This window comes from Sardina pilchardus, chromosome 2 (genome assembly GCF_963854185.1).
Source record: "Sardina pilchardus chromosome 2, fSarPil1.1, whole genome shotgun sequence".
NCBI lineage: Eukaryota > Metazoa > Chordata > Actinopteri > Clupeiformes > Clupeidae > Sardina > Sardina pilchardus.
This window is the reverse complement of record NC_084995.1, coordinates 15,540,167-15,561,266: the sequence shown is the minus strand read 5'-3', so window position 1 is coordinate 15,561,266 and position 21,100 is coordinate 15,540,167. Positions and strand designations below refer to the sequence as shown.

General features: G+C 43.1%; 2 protein-coding genes across 10 annotated transcripts in view; one reads left to right on the top strand and one right to left on the bottom strand.

The window, feature by feature from the left end:
• The window catches only part of ank2a (ankyrin 2a, neuronal), a 96,262-nt gene extending 84,490 nt beyond the window's left edge, over positions 1–11,772 (top strand). Inside the window, exons 45-49 of the mRNA XM_062551291.1 lie at positions 8,184–8,267; positions 8,718–8,873; positions 9,089–9,265; positions 9,606–9,697; positions 10,419–11,772. Coding sequence (XP_062407275.1) covers positions 8,184–8,267; positions 8,718–8,873; positions 9,089–9,265; positions 9,606–9,697; positions 10,419–10,644 — 735 coding nt within the window. The 3' untranslated portion in view covers positions 10,645–11,772. The remainder of the gene's footprint in view (positions 1–8,183; positions 8,268–8,717; positions 8,874–9,088; positions 9,266–9,605; positions 9,698–10,418) is intronic.
• A 1,909-nt stretch (positions 11,773–13,681) lies between these two features.
• Positions 13,682–21,100, bottom strand: part of camk2d2 (calcium/calmodulin-dependent protein kinase (CaM kinase) II delta 2) — a 32,075-nt gene continuing 24,656 nt past the window's right edge. For 4 of the 9 annotated variants that reach the window (XM_062520416.1, XM_062520431.1, XM_062520423.1 and 1 more), the window contains 5 exons: positions 19,385–19,429; positions 19,129–19,177; positions 17,624–17,699; positions 17,219–17,313; positions 13,682–16,191 (listed from right to left, as the gene is read on the bottom strand). In XM_062520416.1, coding sequence (XP_062376400.1) covers positions 15,959–16,191; positions 17,219–17,313; positions 17,624–17,699; positions 19,129–19,177; positions 19,385–19,429 — 498 coding nt within the window. In that variant the 3' untranslated portion in view covers positions 13,682–15,958. Of the gene's footprint in view, positions 16,192–17,218; positions 17,314–17,623; positions 17,700–17,893; positions 17,915–18,693; positions 18,811–19,128; positions 19,178–19,384; positions 19,430–21,100 lie in introns of all 9 variants that reach the window. The other 5 variants (XM_062520382.1, XM_062520389.1, XM_062520395.1 and 2 more) reach the window with 4 other exon arrangements.

Below are 21,100 nucleotides of genomic sequence, written 5' to 3'. Positions count from 1 at the left end.
ATTGGGATTATAACGAGCAAAGGCCACAGTCTCCTGAATCAATCATAGCTGACTGCTGTTATAGATCTCATCTATCATCTCCAGATGATGCAGGCTTCTTGATTAGTGAAAACCTTGCAAAGGTAGGAGAGACAAATGATGTCTCCTTCGAGGAGGAACAGGAGTTGAAATCTCTTCAGAATGGAATGGAGCCACCGTTAAAATCCGTTAACTCCAAATGTTTAAAGGCAGCCTCTGATGAGATTTCAGCTCCTCAGATGTATGTACTTGTTTACAAAACTGTGACATCCAAGCTGATATCCCATATATATGACCCACCTTTTAAGGGCGAGCATCTGTGCTTTAAGACTGGCGTTTTTGAACGGTTACAACTGGACACAGAAAGTACCACAAAAAGAGAGAAAGAGACAGGAGAGTGTAGTGATCAGATCAGTGAGGGAGTTAAGGTAAATATGTTATCAGAGGATTGTATAGACTTTACATGTAGAATGATATCAGAAGTTTGTTCAGACCAGTTGTCTTGCTTACAGCCTGAAACAAGTTGTGGTCTTGATGAACTTATCTTTGCCTCTACTTATTCTTTGGAGTCCGTGGAGCCTGGACAAATTGAGAAACAGTACAGAAGTACACCAGATTCCTCATATTCTAAACTAACTCCTGTATACAGATCCTCATCATGCCTATCAGAAATTTCAGACAGTGATGGAGCTCTCTTATCTTTAGAAGATTTATTTGCAGAAAATCGACCATCATCTCCAGAATCCTTTGTATCAGATGATGAGAGCAGACCACTCTCTGTAGATTCTCCAGTTCCACAGTACAAAACATTTATTGACAATTATATGTTATCATTTTATGGATATACTTCTTCCCGTCCTGAATCTGTCTCATCAATGGTTGAATACTCTGAATTTGGTATTGAGGAACTTTTCAGCAAAGACAGTCCATACTCCCCTCTGTCTGCCGAAGATTTCCTGGTGGACTGGCTCCAGGGGTGTAGGCCATCTTCTCCTGAATCTTTGACTGAATTTGATGAGATCAGGGCCCTCTCGCCTGACTCACCTGTCCCTCAGTACAGATATGCTTTGACGGCTAGTATACCTCACTCAACACATCTCAGGAGCGCATCACTGTCATCTCTATCATCAGAAAGCACAGATGATGAACATTATTTATATGTTCTCAATGAGAGAAGGACCATATCTCCCGAATCCACTGACTCCTTTAGCAAATTTAGACCACTTTCACCAGACTCTCCAGTTCCTCAGTATGGACATGAGATTCCTCATTCATTATTTGCAGGAAATAGATCTTCTACACCTGTCTCTTTTGAGTCTGATGTAGAAAGCACTGAGCTTTGGGATGAGCCTCATTTCTATGAAGTCAGGGCGGAATCACCTGAATCTGCCATTTCTGATAAAGAGGATGGAGAAAATAGAACCTTTTCAGCTGAATTTAGACCTCTCTCGCCAGATTCGTTGACATCAAACAATGAGTATGATACATCACTGTTTGAATTTGGGTTTGATGAAGTAAGACCAGATTCACCCTGGTCGTTTTCCATAGTTGATGAGCACAGGCCCCTGAGTCCTGACTCTCCATTACCTTACTTCAGTGCTCCAATTCTTGACTGTGCTATGTCTCTCCTTGGTTGTACATCTCCTTCAACTGAATCAGTAGTCACAGACATTGAGCTGTCTGAGTTATGTCTTGACAATCTCTTTGATTATTATGAAAGACCAGAATCACCTGAATCAGAATATGAAGTTAGAGAACATAGTGATAGCCATAGCGATGAATCTACATGCAGACAACCATATCTTGACATTTCTGACAGTGACATAGCACATTTGTGTTTAGATAACCCAGAACATGACACAAGGCCTCTCTCTCCTCAAGTTTCTTCAGCTAGCGGAGTTTCATGCTTGCCAACTGACTCACCATGGTCTCAGGTCAGAAAATCATTATCTGATGATAGAGTACCATGTATTGTTGGAAGGTCACCCTCACCCAAATCTATCCCTTCAGATATCGATCTATCTAGGTTTGATATTGGTGAAATGACCCAGGATCGGCCTGGATCTCCCAAATTTGACGTCTATGATAGTGTGCCTCAAGAAAGCACATCTCGCTCCAGTGACAAAGATTCATCCACCCAGTCATTCATAGCTGAGAAGGAGACCTCAAGTATTTCTCCCGTGTTCCAGCTGGTCTACAAAGCAGCCCCAAGCAAACTTATCGCACATATGTATGACCCACTGTATAGAGGTGAAACATTCATGAATAAGAGTGGTGTTTTTGAGAGGGTAGGTCTAAGGACAGACAACTAGATTAGACACACTAAACATGCCAAACAGGCCACAATTTTTTTTTTTTTTTTTTTTAATGTTAGCCCCAAATAAGATTGGTAAGAATCAGAAGCACACCTACCACACCTACCACACACTTTTTTGAAAGATATTATGCAATATTTTGGTTATCTCCATTACAATTTTTTTTAAATAACTATGGTGACATGATATTTAGCTAAATTAATATATTGTTTTCACATAAGCCAACAATTGAATAAAGACCTAGTATATACTGCACAATTACCCTATTTATAGCTGCCATTCAGTGTTCCTCTGTAACCACAGCGTGGTAGGTGTGATCATTTTAAATTTGTATGAACTCTGATTGATTGATTATGCCAGGATTCTGCTATGACTGTATGGATTTGTCCGGTGGGTAGGAAGTATAGCACGGCTAAAATTGTTAAAATGATCCCCTTACTGTAGGTACAGTTATATTTTAAAAGCAAAGCCTACATCTGTAGCTATTCTAATAATTGATATGGAGAGAACTGTGTTTGGAGTGGAAACGTTTGTGTGCTCAAAGAGTTTAGCCTTTATTCTTTACCAGATTTGTTTTAATATCTTCTGTTGGCCTGGTATGCCTGCTCTGTGTGTGCTTTGCAGTGGAGTGTTTTCTGTGAGAAACCTAATAGCAGAGACTACAGTGATAGTCACTGGAAAAGGTCCACTGTTTTCTGATGTAATCATTTGCCTTTAGAATACCTCAAATGTCTCATACAGCAATTGGTTCATTATGCGCACCCCCAACCAAGGTTAATGGGCCGTTTGTTTTGACAAGTGATTTTGAATCGATAATGCCCAGGAGATGGCAGGTCATTTTGAGTGAGACTTGGAGAATTCTGAATTGTACTGCTATGCAGAGGAGTCCTTAAGTAGCAAATACTACAGAGATTAATACTACTACTACTAGAAGATGAGAGTGCAGAGGTGGAGGTACTAGTCAAGTGCATTCAAGGAGATGGTGGTAGAAGAAGGACGTTGATGTAGAAGGAGGGAAGTGTAAGGGCATGTTCATTGTGTTGGACTGTTAGAAGTGTGCAGAGAGGGAGTACTGAACTCTGTATTTTGGATAAAAACTGATGCTCCTCTGGTAGTACTTGGTAGGTTGTTCCACTATCAGGGAACTAAAATAATTGAACATTGTTTTGTCAGCGAGTGATTTTTAGTAGATAAGGTCGGGCAAATGTCAGGTCTTTTTCAATGAAGGTTTGGAGAATTCAATTTTTTTTTTTTAGTCACATGCCAGTTGACATAATCCTGAAAGAAAGCAGAGCAATAACTGCTTGATCAAGAGCAACTTGAAGAGTATCAACAACAACAACAGAAAGAATGACCACTGAAGAAGATAATATTGTTCAAGCATATAAAAAGATGGGATATGGCCACCAATGGTGGAAAATGGCCACCAAGAGACTCAAGATGATTGGGGTGGACACCTACTCACTTGGAATGATGAGAAATGTTGTCAGCTGGCTCCCAGTGTTGGTAAGAGCACTTGCACTGAGGGATGCTGTGGCACCGTGAATAGCGCTGAATCCCAGAGCACTGCTTCAGATGTAAAAGCACAAGCAGCAACTAATGTCACTGCTTTTTAAAGTTTGACACATCCTGTTTTGCATGATTGCAAGACCAACAGGATGAGCCTCTAATCCCTCACACACACACACACACACACACACACACACACACACACACACACACAAAGAGTGATTCAGAAAGTCTCAGTCTACTGCAGGCACTTTTCCCTCTATGCACCATGATCACAAACTACACTATACATACAAGTTACAACCACCAGATTACATGAGCGGTCAAAAGCATCAAATCAGCAGTAGCATGGCAGTATTTTAACAGTCACTTCTCTCCCGGTAGCCCAGCTGAACTGTGATTCAAGGAGGGTATGGTGCATGTTCTGTGCTCACAGGTTCAGTCACCTGGGAGAGAAATCTCTGCTTTTCATTGCATAGTTACTCATGACACAAAGGTAAAGGTGACGTGTAACATATTAATGATGTCACATCATGTGCTGACTTTGCTTTGGATGGATTTGGGTCTTGAATTTGAAAACTGTGATCATTCATAAACTGTGATCATTGATATTTATTTATATTCAGTAGCGATGTTAAAAGAAAAAGATTGAAAAAAGATTTCAGGCATAAAGGTATCTATCTTTGTGTAAGTTCCCCTGAAATCTGCATGTGCTTTACACTGCCTCTACAATGCTGCACTTGTCCCAATGTTTTGCCTTAAGCTAAATTGAGATTTGTTTGAAAGTTGTCCCACAGAATGAATGGTGGTTACAACACTAAGGCTTTTTACCCAAAGAAGACATCTCATTTATGTTTTTCCATCCCATTTCATGATTGCATCTTAGGTTCCAGGAGTTTTGGATCAAAGGGTGTTACCTGATCCCGAGCGAAGTGAAATGGAGGTTGGTTATAAGGCCAGTGTGTCCTTGATGCCACCTGTAAGAAATACATGTTCCCCTGCAAGTGAAGTGGAGCCAGCTGCACCGAATGAAAAGTCATGTGATTTCAGTCTGTTTCCAGATGGATCAATATATGTGCCGTTTACAGCTCATGAGTCTACCCCACTAGTGCCAGATCTCCTCAAACACACATCCAAGGACAGTCCGGATGACCCACCACAGGCTCCATGTCAGCCTACCAATACACCTCACAGTGAATCAGTTATGCCAGCTGTGTCATCTGACGGATGTGAATACCAAACTGTTGAAAAGGAGCTAGAAGGTGATGAGATCTCCCAACCTGAGGGAGAATTGGGAATTAGATTTGAGGAAACCCCAAAAAGTCTTTACAGTGTAGGTGTTGAGTTCATTGAGACCAAAGAGTCTTTTCCTAAGGAAAATCACAGTTACCCACTCAGTCTGGAGTCTGTGGACAGCAGCGTTTCAGCTGATGTCAAATCAGAGGAGATCTTAGCAGATGTCCCCCGGACATCTTGTGATTCATTGTCATTGTTTAGTCAGCCATGTTCTGAAGGACGTAGAGTAACCCCTGATCTTATAAGAATTACCTCTGGCTCAGTGAGACAGCAGGGAACAGATCCTGGCTCATTGAGCAATATAGATCAAGTTCTGACATGTCAAATCCAACCACCTGCAACACCAGACTGTCCTACTCCTACTCTATGTGTATCAGTCACTGATATGAGGACCCCCAAATCACCCAAGGAATGTGAAGAAGCTATGGGCAGCGAGGTAAGCCAAGCCTCATCCACAGAACTAATTTCCCATGCCAAGAAGTCAAAACAGACACTAGGCGCTGATGCAACTCCTGATAATCACAATCTGTTGGTTCCTACCTTGATGGGATCTGATGTAGCAGAAGAAAGAAAAATTATTTCGCAAAACCAGATACACCTGAATCCAAGACAGGGTTATTTAGACATGGTTAAAACTGCTGAAGTGAGTAGTGAAGTCATTTGTGAACTTACTAAATCATCATGCCAGTCAAGCTCTGTCACATCTGAATTCCACATGGATGACAATGCACATGTTGAGGAGACATATGTGAGTAAAACTACTCTTGACATGCCACAGTCATTGATGGCATCTGGAACTACTCTGCATACTACTGACAACACAAATGTATTTATCTCAGATGGGACTCCACAGACATCAGATCCAGTTACATTATCAACATTTGATTTTGAGGTTGGAACCATTGACTTTATCCCAAAACAGGCTGAAACAGTGGAGAAGGCTTCCAACAATTTGGTGAAAATGTTATACTCACATGATAAGGAAACTGTTGCCGATCCTACACTTAATCCATGGTCCCATCAGCCTGTATCCATGACAGATGGTTTGCGCTCACAAAAGGAGGAAGAATCAGATATCATTCAGCCTGCACATGAATCTCCCCATCCATTTTCACAAAATATTCTTCCATTGTCAGCTTCAGTTAACTTAAATCAGACAAATATTGGAGATACTTCTTATTGCCAGCAACTGATGACTCCAGAGGAATGGTCTTTGGCTCCTCCTTCTGTCTGTTTAGAGGCAGAAATCATTAAAATATCTAAAAATAGCCATAAACAGTCAAGCACTGTAAATGCAGAGCAGTTCTTGAATGAAGGTACTACACCGGAAGACGCTGAACCTGCTTTGAGGGATGTTCCAGAGGAACAGGACATGTTCTTGAGCCTAGAGAATCTGTGTACTCTACAGGAGTTCTATGATGCTATGGCTGATGAAAAGCCTAATGCTCAGATATTCCATCTCCATGACGACTCAGACCCAGAGATGTACTTTGACTGTAAGCAAACCATCTCAGATCATTCTGAAACAGAGCCGGAGGTGATGAGGAAATTGCACGTTTATCCAAGGAAGGATTTTGGAGTCAAAATGAGACCAAAGAGCCCAAGGAGTGCTATGCATGTTATGCGGAAAAGACAACATCGTAGAGCCTTGCTCTCATCAGGACGTGAGGACTATGAGGACCCCGTTTTCCTCCATGAGCCTCCAGCCTCACATATTAAGAGAGATGGACCAGTCCCTTCCCTGAGTGCTAGACAAGCCTGTAGGCAGCCCCCCCAACAGATGCTCCGTGGTGGGGCAGAGGAGTATGTGGTCAATGGCGGCTGTCTGAGAAGGGTAAGGGTCACTTGAGCTCCTCCATCCTGCCTGAAGCTGCCTGCCATGCACCTCTCTCACCTGATGTTGACTATGAGCTCTTTGGCACTAACTGGAAAAAATATATGATTAACTTGGGATGTGGATTTAACAAGCTGTGTGGATTTGACAAACTTATAACAAACTAACTAGTGTGGATCATTTTGTGCTTCACAAGTAAAAGGAACAAGCAAACAGCCCAATTTTCTTCAACTTCTGTAGAAAAGACTTGCACGCAGACTTACTATGTTGCTGTGAGTGTGTTTATAAGCACTATTCCTCCTAATTCCTAATTACTGGAAAAGTGTTAAAACAGGCATCCCCATGAGCATCTAGAGGAAAACGTGGTTGTGCATGGGAAATTTGATCTACCATGTCTGTGTACTTCGTCTCAGCTCTTGAAGTGTAAAGGTATGATACATGCATTTTTCCTGCTCGGCTAGGAGGTTGCAAAGGAGCTAGGTGCGCTGTCAGATAGTTCTGAAGAGGATGTGCTGACCACCAGAATCGTCCGAAGGAGAATTATCATCCAGGTACACATGCTCAGCTCAGAGCAGGGTGACCAGGAGGTTCCATCGCCCTGCCCTGCCCTGCACGTGGGATGTGGTTGCTCTGTCAGTGGGGTTGCTTTGTAAAGTGTGATGTTAATGGAGAACCTCTGAACAATCACAATGAAACTCAGTAACATTTTGATCAGAACATGTAGCTGGATTACTAATGTTTGATTTCTTGAGCTTTGTTAACAGAGTTTGCTCTTTCTCTTTCTTTCTCACCAATGATCACTATCTACTTTGCCATCATGTGTGTTCACATCAGTCACGATAGCTATAAATGCAACTATAATGGTATGACCATCCACACTGATCAATGATAAGGAGAGGCTCTTCCTCATGTTGATGCATGTGATGCCTATCATTTGATTGACTCTGATTGATTGGCAGCTTTTTATCGTTCTCAAAACTCTGACCGCGCTGAAAGTGGTCTCTAACAAACGTTCTTCTTGCCTTGTTATAGTATATGGTGTGGTTGCTGTGTTGTGAACGGGGCTTTACTTTAAAGGCTTCAACCAGGTGTTCTAAACCAAATCCCTCACTAACCACTGACCTTCGACTCCACAGCGCACCCTAGTGGACACTGAACGACTAGCAAGTGGTCAGATTGTAACCTCATTATCCCCTTTACTCTTCCAACAGGCAGATGAGTTCCCAGAATTATCTCCAGAGACCACATCAGAGGAACAGTATGTGGATGAACATGGGAATATGGTGGTTAAGAAGGTACAATGTTTATATCTGATCTGTTTGGAGTTTATTATATTGTGTATTATTGAGTGTATTGTGGCAAAGTATTTTGATTGAGTTAAGTGTTATACACAGAGGTGGAAAAGTCCAGTTTCAGAAAATGAAAGTCCTACCACATATCTGTGTCAACCATTCATTTAAACCGTCTGATTCTATTATAGCACAACTCTTCAGCTACTGTAGGTAGAGCAGCTAATTGATGAGATCACCTGTGCTAAGTGCACAGGTAGAACCGATACATGATTTACTCTCTGAAGCTGGAGTTTTCCACCTCTGGTTATTCATGGGTTTCATCAGGTCCCTTTCCACAGGTGTATTAATCAAGTACCATGCCATCTGCATTCATAATCTAGGTGCTTGATTGTATACACCTGTGATAACGGACCTCATGAAACCTGTGAATACATTGGTCAATTTGTTGATTAGGTTACCAGGAAGATAATGAAGCGCTGTATATCTGATGGAGTTGAGGATGTGATGACGGACGGGACAGCTCATGGCTCCGTAAGAGTGAGAGAAGGGGACGGCTACTCCAAAGTGATCAAGAGGACAGTTCTGAGGAGTGAAGGGGACCACACAGAGGTGTGTGTGTGTGTGTGTGTGTGTGTGTGTGTGGGCGCACGTTTGTGTATATTGCAGTGGCTATGGTTTTGTCTGTGCTTGTGACAGTACACCGGTGCACTGAAAGTGCAATTTGAATTCTGAAAACAATACTGACTGCTTATAAACACTTGTGCTGCCAGGTGACATGTTGAATTCTGCATAGGATACTGACTGCTTATAAACATGTGCACCAGGTGACATTTTGTGAGACGCCAAATGCGTCTGCCCGTGGAGTTGAGGAGGAGGACGAGGGTGAGGAGGTCAGCCAGGTGGTCCAGACGTCGCTCGTGCAGGGGGAGAGGATGGAGACGCATCACGGAGACCCCACACTCGCCTCCGATCTCCCCTCCGCTCAAGATGACTTCAGTCAGGTCAGTGACCAGTCATGCTGTCAGTGCTCAGGGTAACTGACTCTACTGACTGACTGTTGTTGTGTCAACATGCCACATGATCACATTGCAGCTCAGAGAGTCAGTGAGTTCAGTTTATATACATAGATACAGAAAGTTCTGTCATGTTTTACATGATGGGGTGTCCATGTGATCCTAGCTTTACAGCATGTCGCTCATTCTGAGTCCCATTTCAGCAGTGAGTCTGGCCAGCACTCACAGGAAGCTTCACAGGTGTGGGGCTCGTGCAGTTGTCTAGTTTCCTTTCCAGTGTGTTTCTCAATACTTACCCCCCCTCCCCAATCTCTGCTCACACTCCCAGGCCATGAGGTATATGGGTCTCTCAAAGAAAGCTCATGTTCCCCGGATTATAGAGCAGCACATTGTGAAGGAGGATGGAACTGTGATCAGGAGGTTTGGGAGATATGCATGGTGTGTGTGTGTGTGTGTGTGTGTGTGTGTGTGTGTGTGTGTGTGTGTGTGTGTGTGTGTGTGTGTGTGTGTGTGTGTGTGTGTGTGTGTGTGTGTGTGTGTGTGTGTGTGTGTGTGTGTGTGTGTGTGTGTGTGTGTGTGTGTGTGTGTGTGTGTGTGTGCGTGTGTGTGTGTGCGCGCTTGTGTGCGAGTCCATGAGTGCATGCTTCGTGTGTGTGTGTGTGTGTGTGTATGTACTGTATGTATGTGTTTGTTTGTTTCATGGGAGTGTGTGTGTGTGTGTCTACGTATGTATGTGTGAGTGAGTGTGTGTGTGTGTGTGTCTGTGTGTCTGTGTGTGTGTCTGTGTGTGTGTCTGTGCATGTGTCCAGGTGTATGTGTGTGCAGGTTTGTGTGTGTATGTGTGTATTTGTGAGCATGAGTAGGTGTGTCCTCATGTGTGTGTGTGTGTGTATGTGAGGATAAAACAAAACAAGTGTTACAAATGATTGAGACGCCACCAAAACCATTATGCATGTGGTTCTGGAACATAATATGATGGGAGCATGATTGTGCGGATAGCTAGAAATGATAACCGAATGTCTGGCTGTCTCTCCTCGCTTACCAAAATGACCGGTTCTTTTGTTTGCTCTGCTGTGTCCAATTTTGGCCCCCACTGAGCTGTGAAATCAGTCCTCATTTCCACCCCTTCTGTGTCTGCCAGGACCCGCATGCGTAAGGCGCACACACAGAGACGGACCCTGGTGAAGGATGCTGAGGGTCGGAGGAGGGTCACCGTCGAACGGCTGGATGGCAGAGCTCCGAGCCCCTGCCTTCACACCTGTCACCCCGGCAACGTCCAGCAGCATTTTCACCATCTCATCCACCAATACTGTGCAGAGAGCAAAGACCAGGAGCAGGAGGAGGAGGAGGAGGAGGAGGAAGAGTGAAGGACCTCCGCTCTTTCTTGCCTTGCTCATTCCCCGATTTGCCCCCGACCCAAGATGTGGCCCCGCCCAAACATGCCAATACTCTATGCACCGCGCTCTGCCATCTCAGAAAACACGCGTCTAGCAGTCTTCCTGTTCTAACGCAGGATAGGTCTTGGTTGGCTTGAGTTCACAGGCAGAGGGTTTTACGTTTTCCTCTTATTTTTGTAGCTTGTTTTTTTTTCTTAGTCTTTATTTTCACTTGGAATGATTTTTCTTTTCTTGAAATTCTTCCGTGTACACTTTTTAATGACTGTCATTTTTTTGCTGTTTTGTGACCAAAGAATTTCCTTTTTGATTTCCCTTGTTGTCGTTGTTGTTATTTACCTTGATTTTATGTCTTGAATGTTGTTGAGCTTTTAAGAAAAGTATAGAAGGCATTTTCCTCAACACCCACCTCAGATGGACACTAACCAATATTTCTATTCATAACAAATCGGCTTTGGTTCAGCAATGTGTTTAATGCACTGCCCGATCATAATCACGGTACTTAGATATCATGAAATGAAATCTGACCTTATCATTCATTACACAACCAATTGTTCTTCAAGGATAAAGGTTACAGCTCTCAGAAAATGAATACAAATCTTCTTGACACTTTATTTGACATGATCTTATGAGAAGATCAGCAGGCTTTGACAGTGCTTATCATAGTGGGTCATGTCTGTCTCCACATGTCAGAAGACCCAGAAGTAACATCAAATGCTGTGTTTTCCCCCACTTGAACATCTGGGCCACCGTACACAGACCTTACTCTTTATGATAACCTGTATGTACTGTACCTCAATGATCATGTAAAGTGAAGGGTTAAAGTCATCTGTTATTAATACAGATGGCTCAATCTGCTGTCGGAGTGTTCTGTGTATGTGTTACCTGTCTTTGAAAGTATATACAATGTGCATTTTTAGAGAAAAAAAATGACAGTAGTCCACATTAGCTACATATAAGGATTATAGCAGGCATGACTAGTTAGCATCTGTCACTTACTATTTGCGAAATCAATTTCAAATTCTGAATCTACCTGCATTTCCCCTGTCTTCCCTGTCAGATACCTGAGCAGCACGAGGTGTTTACTGTTCCCCCCCCCCCCCCCCCTCAGTCTGTCTGTGCTTTGAAATGCACTAGCACCTTCCTCTTTCCCTATCTGATGAAATCAGTACGTTTGCTTTTCTTCTCTTTGTGTAGCCTTTGTGTAAGAGTGAATGGAATCTTCAAACGACTTCAATCAGCCGCTGCTTACATTTAAAAACAAAAACAACAACAAAAAAAAGTTATTTTATGTGATGTCTCCTACATTCATCCACCCCATAATTGATCCTCTCCCCCCTGTTACCAAGGAGTGCTGATTACCCCCACCACAGATGTAGCAGTCTACCCAAGCCATTTAAAAACTCAGATGTATCAAGTAATTATACTGGAGAGGTGTTTTAGACGAAACCAAAAGGCTAGCAAAGGATCGTGATTCTTGGGTGTACGGTCTGATGTGAAAGATGATCACTAAGTGGCTGAGAGCAGTTCAGATTGTCAGTAGGAGTGTAACAGATTGTCTGGGTGTGTACAGGTCTGTGTTGTGACGGTTTGCCTGATATGGGTCTTATTTACAATATAACAGCTTTGTGCATCAGAAAACATTGTTGTAGTTTAACCCATTTAAGCCCTTTTTGGAAAGTGGAAATGCATTTGTGGACGGTTTCATGTCTCTGACGTGACCCGCTCCACAGCTATAAGAGTCTAGTAGCGAAGAGGATTTGCTGTTTTTCTTTTTTCTCTCTTCTCTCTGATCTGAAATGTATTGACCTTTTGAATGCCTGACCATGTGTATGTGTGGAGACTGTATGAGTAGCTGTGGGTACAGACGAGGAGGAAGTGCAGGGCGATGAGAGCAAGATTCACTTGTGGGACACGTATGATGATAATACTGATTGAGCTATACACTGAATGTTCTTGATCTTTTTTTTTTCACTGGCTTTTGTGTGTGAAATCAACAACAGGAAATTACAGAGTTCACTGTGACAGGCTGCCTTTTTTAATTTATTTAATTTCTTTGAGCCAACATCCTGTGTCTGTGTTGATGACTATATACAAATATACATAAATATATCTATCTATCAGGGCATGTATTAGTTTATTATCTGACTTTTAAAAAAAAAAACCATTTAAACACAATACAATGGCTGCTGTGTGTACATGGCCGACAGAGAATAAAACTGTACAACTGTTCATCTTTTGGCTTCTGTGTTCTGTCCGCTAGAATGTGGTGATGTCCTAAAGGGACCTTCCCTTGAACAGCCCACCTTCTGTTCGTGCTGCAGAAAACCTCCCAGGTTTAGCTTGAACCAGAGGAAGACTTCACATAAATATCTGCTAGCAATTTGTTGAGAATAGATAGGTGCCCTAATATAAAAGTCTAGTCTGCTCAACTCTCTATTCACTGTTCAAAGGGAGAAATCCACAGAGAATTTCAACTTTTAACCATGTTTATGCCTTATTTATTATTATTTATTTGAAGGCATTTCAGGCATTCAGTAGCCTGGCTATCACCAAACCAAGCTCAATCTTTTAAGATTGAACATTAGTCTGGGGAGTCTGCTCTGTGTTTTCTACTGCACAAGAGGCGCGATCAACAGGCATAGTTCAAATGACTCTGTATTTGGATAGTCCTTCAACCAATCAGACCAACGATTCGGGTGCGCCAAGTGGATAAGCCAGTTTGTGATTGGTCCCCACAGATTTGTAACGGAAGCAGGATAGAAAAATGTGGAGATTTCAGGACGAAACCAAATCACCTGCAGATTGGTCTAGGCAATCAAGGCATTTATTTTCTAACAAATCACAAACTCATTACTACTGTGCTTCTTGGCTACTTACAATAATGTATTGACTGTTTTGTGTTGCTACCACACGTCAAGACAAAATCTGTAAGATATAATAATTCATTATGCTTAGCTCTTGAAGGTCAAGGAAGTGACAAGACAAAGTAAACAAGGCACAACAAAAACCATGTAAATATCACACCTTTATTTTTATTATGTCTTAAATATGTTGAATTTCTATCGCCACCCTGGCAGCAAATGATTTACTCTATTATTTCCAAATTGGCCCTTGTGGCGGTGCAACTTTCAGCAGAGGAATTTCTTAACCCTCGAGAGAAGAAAAGGAAGAAGTACAATACATTAAAAAGAAAAAAATGACAAAGGAAACGACAATGATGGTATCGGCATAGTCCCATTGACACGAGAGCACCAGAGGGTTAACGCTCCTGGTATATCATCAAGGAAGACCATTCTGACATCAGTACGACGCGACGCACCCCCCCGCTCCTCTCCTCTTGACCGACAGTGAGACGCGAGAGCGCTACAAGGGCAGTGTGCATGCTAGATATAAGGACGTAGCCTCCCCCCTTCTCTCCATCGCCACACAGCTGGAAATCCACACACTGTGTGTGGCAATGAACAGAAGAAACAGTGGCCTGAGAGGCAATGATCTCTACTTGTGCCATTTGAATGTAAAGTAGTAAAGAGAGAGTTGACCTACAACAACTGACAAAAGGTAAAAAGTAGCTACAGTCTTATGGTTTGATTAATTGTGCTGGATATGTGGTAGTACAACTATCATTATCGGTAGTGTTGTTATTGTTGGATGATACTGAAAATTAAAAAAGAAAAGATTGATTCCATAGGGAGACCATTAAATCCACAATTTTATAAACAAAAACAAACTAAATAATAAATATATAACACATCTTGAAAAACAGCCCCCCATGCATAACTCAATTTGTCAAATTTATATATATTATATATGCTACATTCTCCTATTTTTAATTTTTAAAATATGCAACTGTGTAAAGGTAAACATACAACATCTGCAAACAGTCTGCAGTTGAACTACCCTTTACAATTAAGTTTCTCTGTTGGAATTTAGTTCCAAACATTTGAAGCTAGCGGAACATAAAACATGGCCTGTGGATTGCATTTACTAAAATCATAGCTCAGCTGAAAGCGAGGATATCAGTTGAATGACCATTTTGATTTTTTTTTCTTTTAACAACCACAACATATGTACATCACCAGAACAATAGCAAGCTCAATATTAACATTCTTATCTTTCAAATTGTTCGTATTGCACACACTCACATAGACATAAAAATACATAACAGACATATCTATACATTTACAATGCATACCAAAACAGCTTGTTAAAAATAAACATGAACAAAAAAACCTAATATGTTAAAAATACACTTTTTGATAATGTCCAGATACATGTATGTATGGCCCGCTTATGGGGAGAGTGATGTCCTTTCAAAAATGTCTTGACACTCTGGTCCTGTGCGATTGGGGGTAAACAACCCTCATGACAAGAAAGGAGCTGGATTTAGGGATGAGAGTTGCTGAGGAACAGCGCCATCTTGTGACGGACTGCTCAAGATTATTTTGTTGACGGCTGTGTTCGACCAGGGTAAACTGAAGCATTTATCATCAATTAACTACAAAATACACACACAGACAAAAAGGAGATTTTTGTACAATTAATTTGTAGATTAATTGCAATAGAGAGAGAGAGATTGAGAGAGAAAGAGGGAGAAATTGAAAGAGAAAGAGAGAGATGATTACGCAAATGGGAAACACTTGCTTTATTCTTTGCCCAATGCTACAGTTCTGAGAACAAGCTCCTCCAAGCAACAGAAGACATGGATGTCTCAAGAAAGTGAAAATGGAGGAAGACAGTGAAAGATCCAGAGAGAGCAGATGTTCTGAGTATGATCATATGATGGAAAAGGACTAAATGTGAACATTATGAACGATCAAATGTATAAACCACTGTCCTCTATTTCTAGACCTCATAACTAGGATATCATCAAGGTAGGCCATGTTGAAATGTGTATCTTTGACATTGTACCCTAAAACTTAATGTTTCCACATCAGTTACATGCCTAAGTATACACTCACATTTATGCAATTAAGCTGTATTTTAATGCCATTTCTATATCTCCAAATAACTCAAATTCCCTCTAACATAACCATCTGCCTATATACATATGGACGCTTCTATAAAGTTGGCCATTTTCAGTGTGTTGATAGAGGCCTGTGAGTAGGGTGTAGAGAGAGAAGGATGGACAGAGGACAGTAAGAGAGAGAGGGAGGGAGGGAAAGAGAAAGAGAGAGAGATGAATGGGTGTGAGGGGGGGGGCAAACATAGAAAGGGATGGAGGTTAAGATTGGGCTTCCTGACAGGGGCTTGGTGAGCTCAGTGCCACGCTGCTCGGCTGCCATCTCTACTTGACGGGCACGCTGGGCGCTCCGGAGCGGTGGAAGTGGATGTTCTGCCACTTGCCGTCGCGGCGGTGCCACACGCGGGTCTCCTCAGATTGCATGGTGCGGGGCATGCCGCTGGCATCCATGTACTGGGTCAGGCGGATGTAGGCGATGCAGGCGGCGTCCTCGCCGATCAGGTGCACGTGTGGATTCAGCAGGATGGTGTGGACTGGCTTGTTTCCTTTGGAAAGAGCTGGAGCAAAAGCCCCACAACATAAACAAGGGGCCAGGACACAGCAGCACCTCTCCTCGACCACTCGAGGCCTTCCATCACACCCGGTCAAAAACACAATACATCTCCTGTGGAAAGTTAGCACTACCAAAGCTCTACTGATGTCAGCAACATAGGCCTACAAGATAATGAGCAGACCTCACACATTTGTGCCCGTACCAACAACAGCAGTCAGGCTTTTAAATGTCATGTTCTACATTCTAATTTTGGAGTGCCATGAATACTGTGTAATGACTAAATTGGCAAAATGAAAGCCAATTTGGGTGAAACATCCAATATAAATTCAGCTACTGTAAGTGTTAGTCCAGTTGCACATGGAAATACCTTCATCAAATCGATTGGGTATCTAACAAATGGAAATACCTAATAATAAAACCAATTACATTACTTAATATTAATGAAAGAGAATGGTACCACAGTTGAAATTCTTTACTAATCTGATATTCACTCAACAGAGCGAATGAAATGTCCTCCCTGGCCTGCCTGCACTAGTGACCTCCACTTGGCAGTGCACTGAGCAACAGAGGGTGACACTCTTCAGCCCCACGTAGGCCAGCAGATAATGTAGAGTTTTATTTGATTTGGACTGGAGCTGATTAGATGTGTGCGGCTCAGTCAGAAGTTCTGAGGCCTCTGGCCCTGTGAGAGAGCTCTGGGACATACTCCTCTCCTCTCCTCTCCTGCTCCTGCCTGCACTTATTACTGCCTGAGCAGGGGATTACGGGAGGATACGGTGGGTGATTAGAGATAGCTTTAGTATTCACACTCAAAATCTACACCACTCTTCATTTACATAAGTAATAAAGCTGTAAGGCTCATGGAAAAGAGAGAAAGAGAAATAGGGGGGGTAGAGAGAGGGTGGGCAGAAAGAGAAAAAAAAAGAGAGAGAGAGAGAGAGAGAGAGGGAGGGAGGGAGGGAGGGAGGAAAGTCTCTCGGCACAAATTCTTAATTTGCTTCAAGGAGGACTTCAGTGAGGAGCCCACTTACCATTCTCAAAGTAAAACCTGTGGAAGTCGTGCCCCTCCACCAGGTTGCCCAGCGCTTCTGGTTCAAAGGATGTGAGGCCAGGGTCGCAGATCTTCCTACAAGGCAAACACCAACGCTCGTCATGCCTCACACCCCTCTGACCCAGCACAGGCTGCCGCTGCACTGCAGCAACCCCACTGGCGTCCCACTACATCTGAGGATGCGCAGCCCAGGCAGTCCAAGGAGGATAAAGCCGAGGAAGGGCTGAGTTTGAAAGCCTTTATTATCATGGCTACAATGATTTAAAAAGCCAATATCCACCAGCAACCTGGTCTTAAGTACTGTATATATTTGGCTCATAAGCATCCATATTCTTATATCATTCAGCAAATTCTCCCATCAGAAGGAAAGATTGTCCACACTTACGCGTAGGCCTCAAAGTCACCATTGTTGATGGACTCAATCAGCTGCTCGGTCACTTTGATAATCTCCTGCTTACGAGCTGGGGACACAAAAACACCACAGTTGTTGACCAACAACGCATCGGGCCGGAAAGAGAGAAAACCACTGAAGATTATCATTACTGTTTTTTGGATGTTTTTTTTTTTCACCATTATTTATATTTCAGAATGATCAGTGTTTCAGTGATGATAACTCACAGGCAACACTTTCATTCAAAAGATCAATTAAATTTACCTTTATTGATAACTTGGCAAGCTGAGGGACGGCAAAAACATTACTCAGACTTTGGTCAGAAAGCATGTTTTGCGATCAGTCGCAATCATCATCAAAACGTTAAAAAAAGCAAAAAGTTGCACTCAGTCGCGTAATAGAGAGCATGCTGTTGAGACTTGATAGACTTCCATAGTTTGCCACAGACATTGTTGCCGGGCCTTTAAAGGGCAGTATTTTGACGTGACCGGCATGCACTAGCAGAGCTTGAAAGAGAATGTACACAGAGTCTAAAGCTCAGAAGGTCACATCCGAATACCACCCATGGCACGCTGTTGCCAGTCTCGCATATGCCTCTCTATCTTTTTCTAAAGAAACAGTTACAGCAATAATAAAAAAACAAAACTCTAAGAAAGGAAAAGAAACTCAAACTTATCTACTGGCAGATTAGCATGGTAATCTGCTTCAAGAGACAGAGGGGGTCTCTTGTGATAAGGTGCAGAGCAACTGAAACAGGAGGGCATGGACTAGGGCAACACAAAGCAGAACAGATCTCTCGCTAAGGGGATTTACTGTATAGCGTGTCCCATTCCCACTCACTCTCAGAACAGCAACTGAATTGGGGGGGCGGGAAAGGTTCCCTACATCACTACACAGGAAGGCTGTCAGATGAAGGACACAGTGGAATTTCAGAGGCGTACGGGGTCTCTTACTCTACTGGGCAGGGGGGACAGAGGGCATGTCGAGGACAGGTGAGGTGGTGGTGGTGGTGGTGGGGGAGGGGGGGGGGGGTTGTCTCTGCTCCCACTAAAGGTGGGACTTACTCTGGACCGAGGAGGTGGGCACCTGCCTGGCCTCAGTGGTCTGGGAGCGGGGCTGTGGCTGTGGCTGTGGCTTGGGCTGCCAGAGGGAGTTTATGCTGAGGCTTCCAAAGCGCTTGGCTGCCCAGAAAAGGCGGGAGTGGACGGAGGAAAACAAACGAAAGGCATTTTCGAGTAAGACACTGATGAGAAAAGTTTGAAAAACAGGGATGAGAAGAGGGGAGGGGGGGCAGTAACAGGAAAGTGGAATAAAAAAAGGTTACTATGACAAAAAAAAACACTAAATGAAGGGAATGAGATAATTATAAGAAAATATATAGTTGAGATCAAAGGTAAGGAGAGTTAGAGAAATAATGAGAACAAAGGAAACTGGAATGTATTGTGTTATGGGGTGGATTACATCACAGTCAGGCCACAGGGCAGCCACATACACCTTACCTTTCAGGTCGTCATCCTCAATGGTGGTATTAGCACTCTCTGTGGACTCCTACCATTTCAACAAAACACAGGGGCATCCATGCCAAACATCAACAAGGAAAGAACACCATACAACACCATGACATAATATTATGACATAATACATGCATTCATGTGTCTGATTTCATTTCAACATGTCTTATTTAAGAAACACACACATATGTATGCACAGCATTGTAGAGAATTGTGGTCTGATTATAAAAAGCTGATATTCCACCTTGTTTCTATCAACAGGGTTGTGAATCACGGTCGTCTGGGGTTCCTTTTGCATTTCACATGGAGGCAGAAAGAAAAACATATTGTTAGAAATACAGTTATTTTCAAATGAGGGGAATAAAACGGTATCAAGACAATACAGGGAGGTCACTGCACTACATGCTTTGTTGATTACCAGACAGGGAAGGTACTCCATCTGCATGTGTGTGTGTGTGTGTGTGTGTGTGTGTGTTCTGTTTACATCATATCCTGAAATCTGATGCTCTAACCAAAGAGGCCATTTTGACTCAGCAGTACTAATGATACAACAACGCAAACTAATTTCCTATGTTTGGCAGTTCACCTTACAATCCACTATAACATCACATAGCTCATTAGTAGTTCTCTAAAACAGTTCACCTTACAATCCACTATAACATCACATAGCTCATTAGTAGTTCTCTAAAACAGTTCACCTTACAATCCACTATAACATCACATAGCTCATTAGTAGTTCTCTAAAACAGTTCACCTTACAACCCACTACATCACATAGCTCATTAGTAGTACTCTAAAAACAGTTCACCTTACAACCCACTACAACATCAAATAGCTCATTAGTAGTTCTCTAAAACAGTTCACCTTACAACCCACTACAACATCACATAGCTCATAGGTAGTTCTCTACACACAGGTCCTGGTTCTGTTTGTGTGGCGAGCCTTGGGGAGAGGAGCCCATGTGCCGGCGGTGCCCCAGAGAGCTCTGACCCTGGGGTGTGTGTGGAGCGGAGGGGGCAGAGCGAGGTGGGGGGGTGGTGGGGGGGGGGCAGGGCAGCAGGAGTCTGCAGCTGGACGCGGTTCTCACCCCTCATCTGCTCGGCACGGTTCTGCCTCTGTGGGCTCCATTTGTCACGACCAGCTGCCTCCAACTGCATGCCGCGTTACGTAATGCCCACACACTGTACACTTCACTCCCAGCTAGTCCCCTGGAGTCAGCTCTGCCCTCTGTCTCACTGCGTCTCACTAGACTTCGGATGCTCCTCTCTCTCTCTCTCTCTCTCTCTCTCTCTCTCTCTCTCTCTCTCTCTCTATCTCTCTCTCTCACACTCCCTCTATTTCTCTCACACTCTCTTGAGGGGTGAGCCACAGCTAACCCTGTTCGTTCTAATTCACCAATCTCTCATAACTATTCCTACGCACTACACGCCATATGGTTTAATGTCATAAGGGTATGACTGCTATTACCCTTCCGTTTCCAATCTCTTTTTCAACACCCTGGCCCACGTGCATATCAGTAATCTCCCCAATGGTTTGCATTTCCCTTCCCCAGCAGTGCAGAGGCACCATTCAATAGCCCTTCTGTTCCTGTAGGTTTCACTGCCCAGTTCTACTTTTCTATCCTCTATGATTCATCAATGCCTCCTTCCTGTCCAGAACATGTTATCCATCTCCAAATATGAGTGTGAACACACACACACACACACACACACAGAGACACACACACACACACACACACACACACAGTAATTACTGTACGTGCTGTGGTGGTCACTGTGCAAGCTTTATCTGAATTGATCCTGATGACTCTATCCGACCCGCCTAATCACAGCCTGAGATTAGAGAAGATTACACTGAGTCGCTTTTATCATCTGTCTGGAAAACAAAAACCATAAAGGCGTGTGCGTGTGTGTGTGTGTGTATGTCTGTGTCTGTGTGTGTGTGTGTGTGTCAGGGAGAG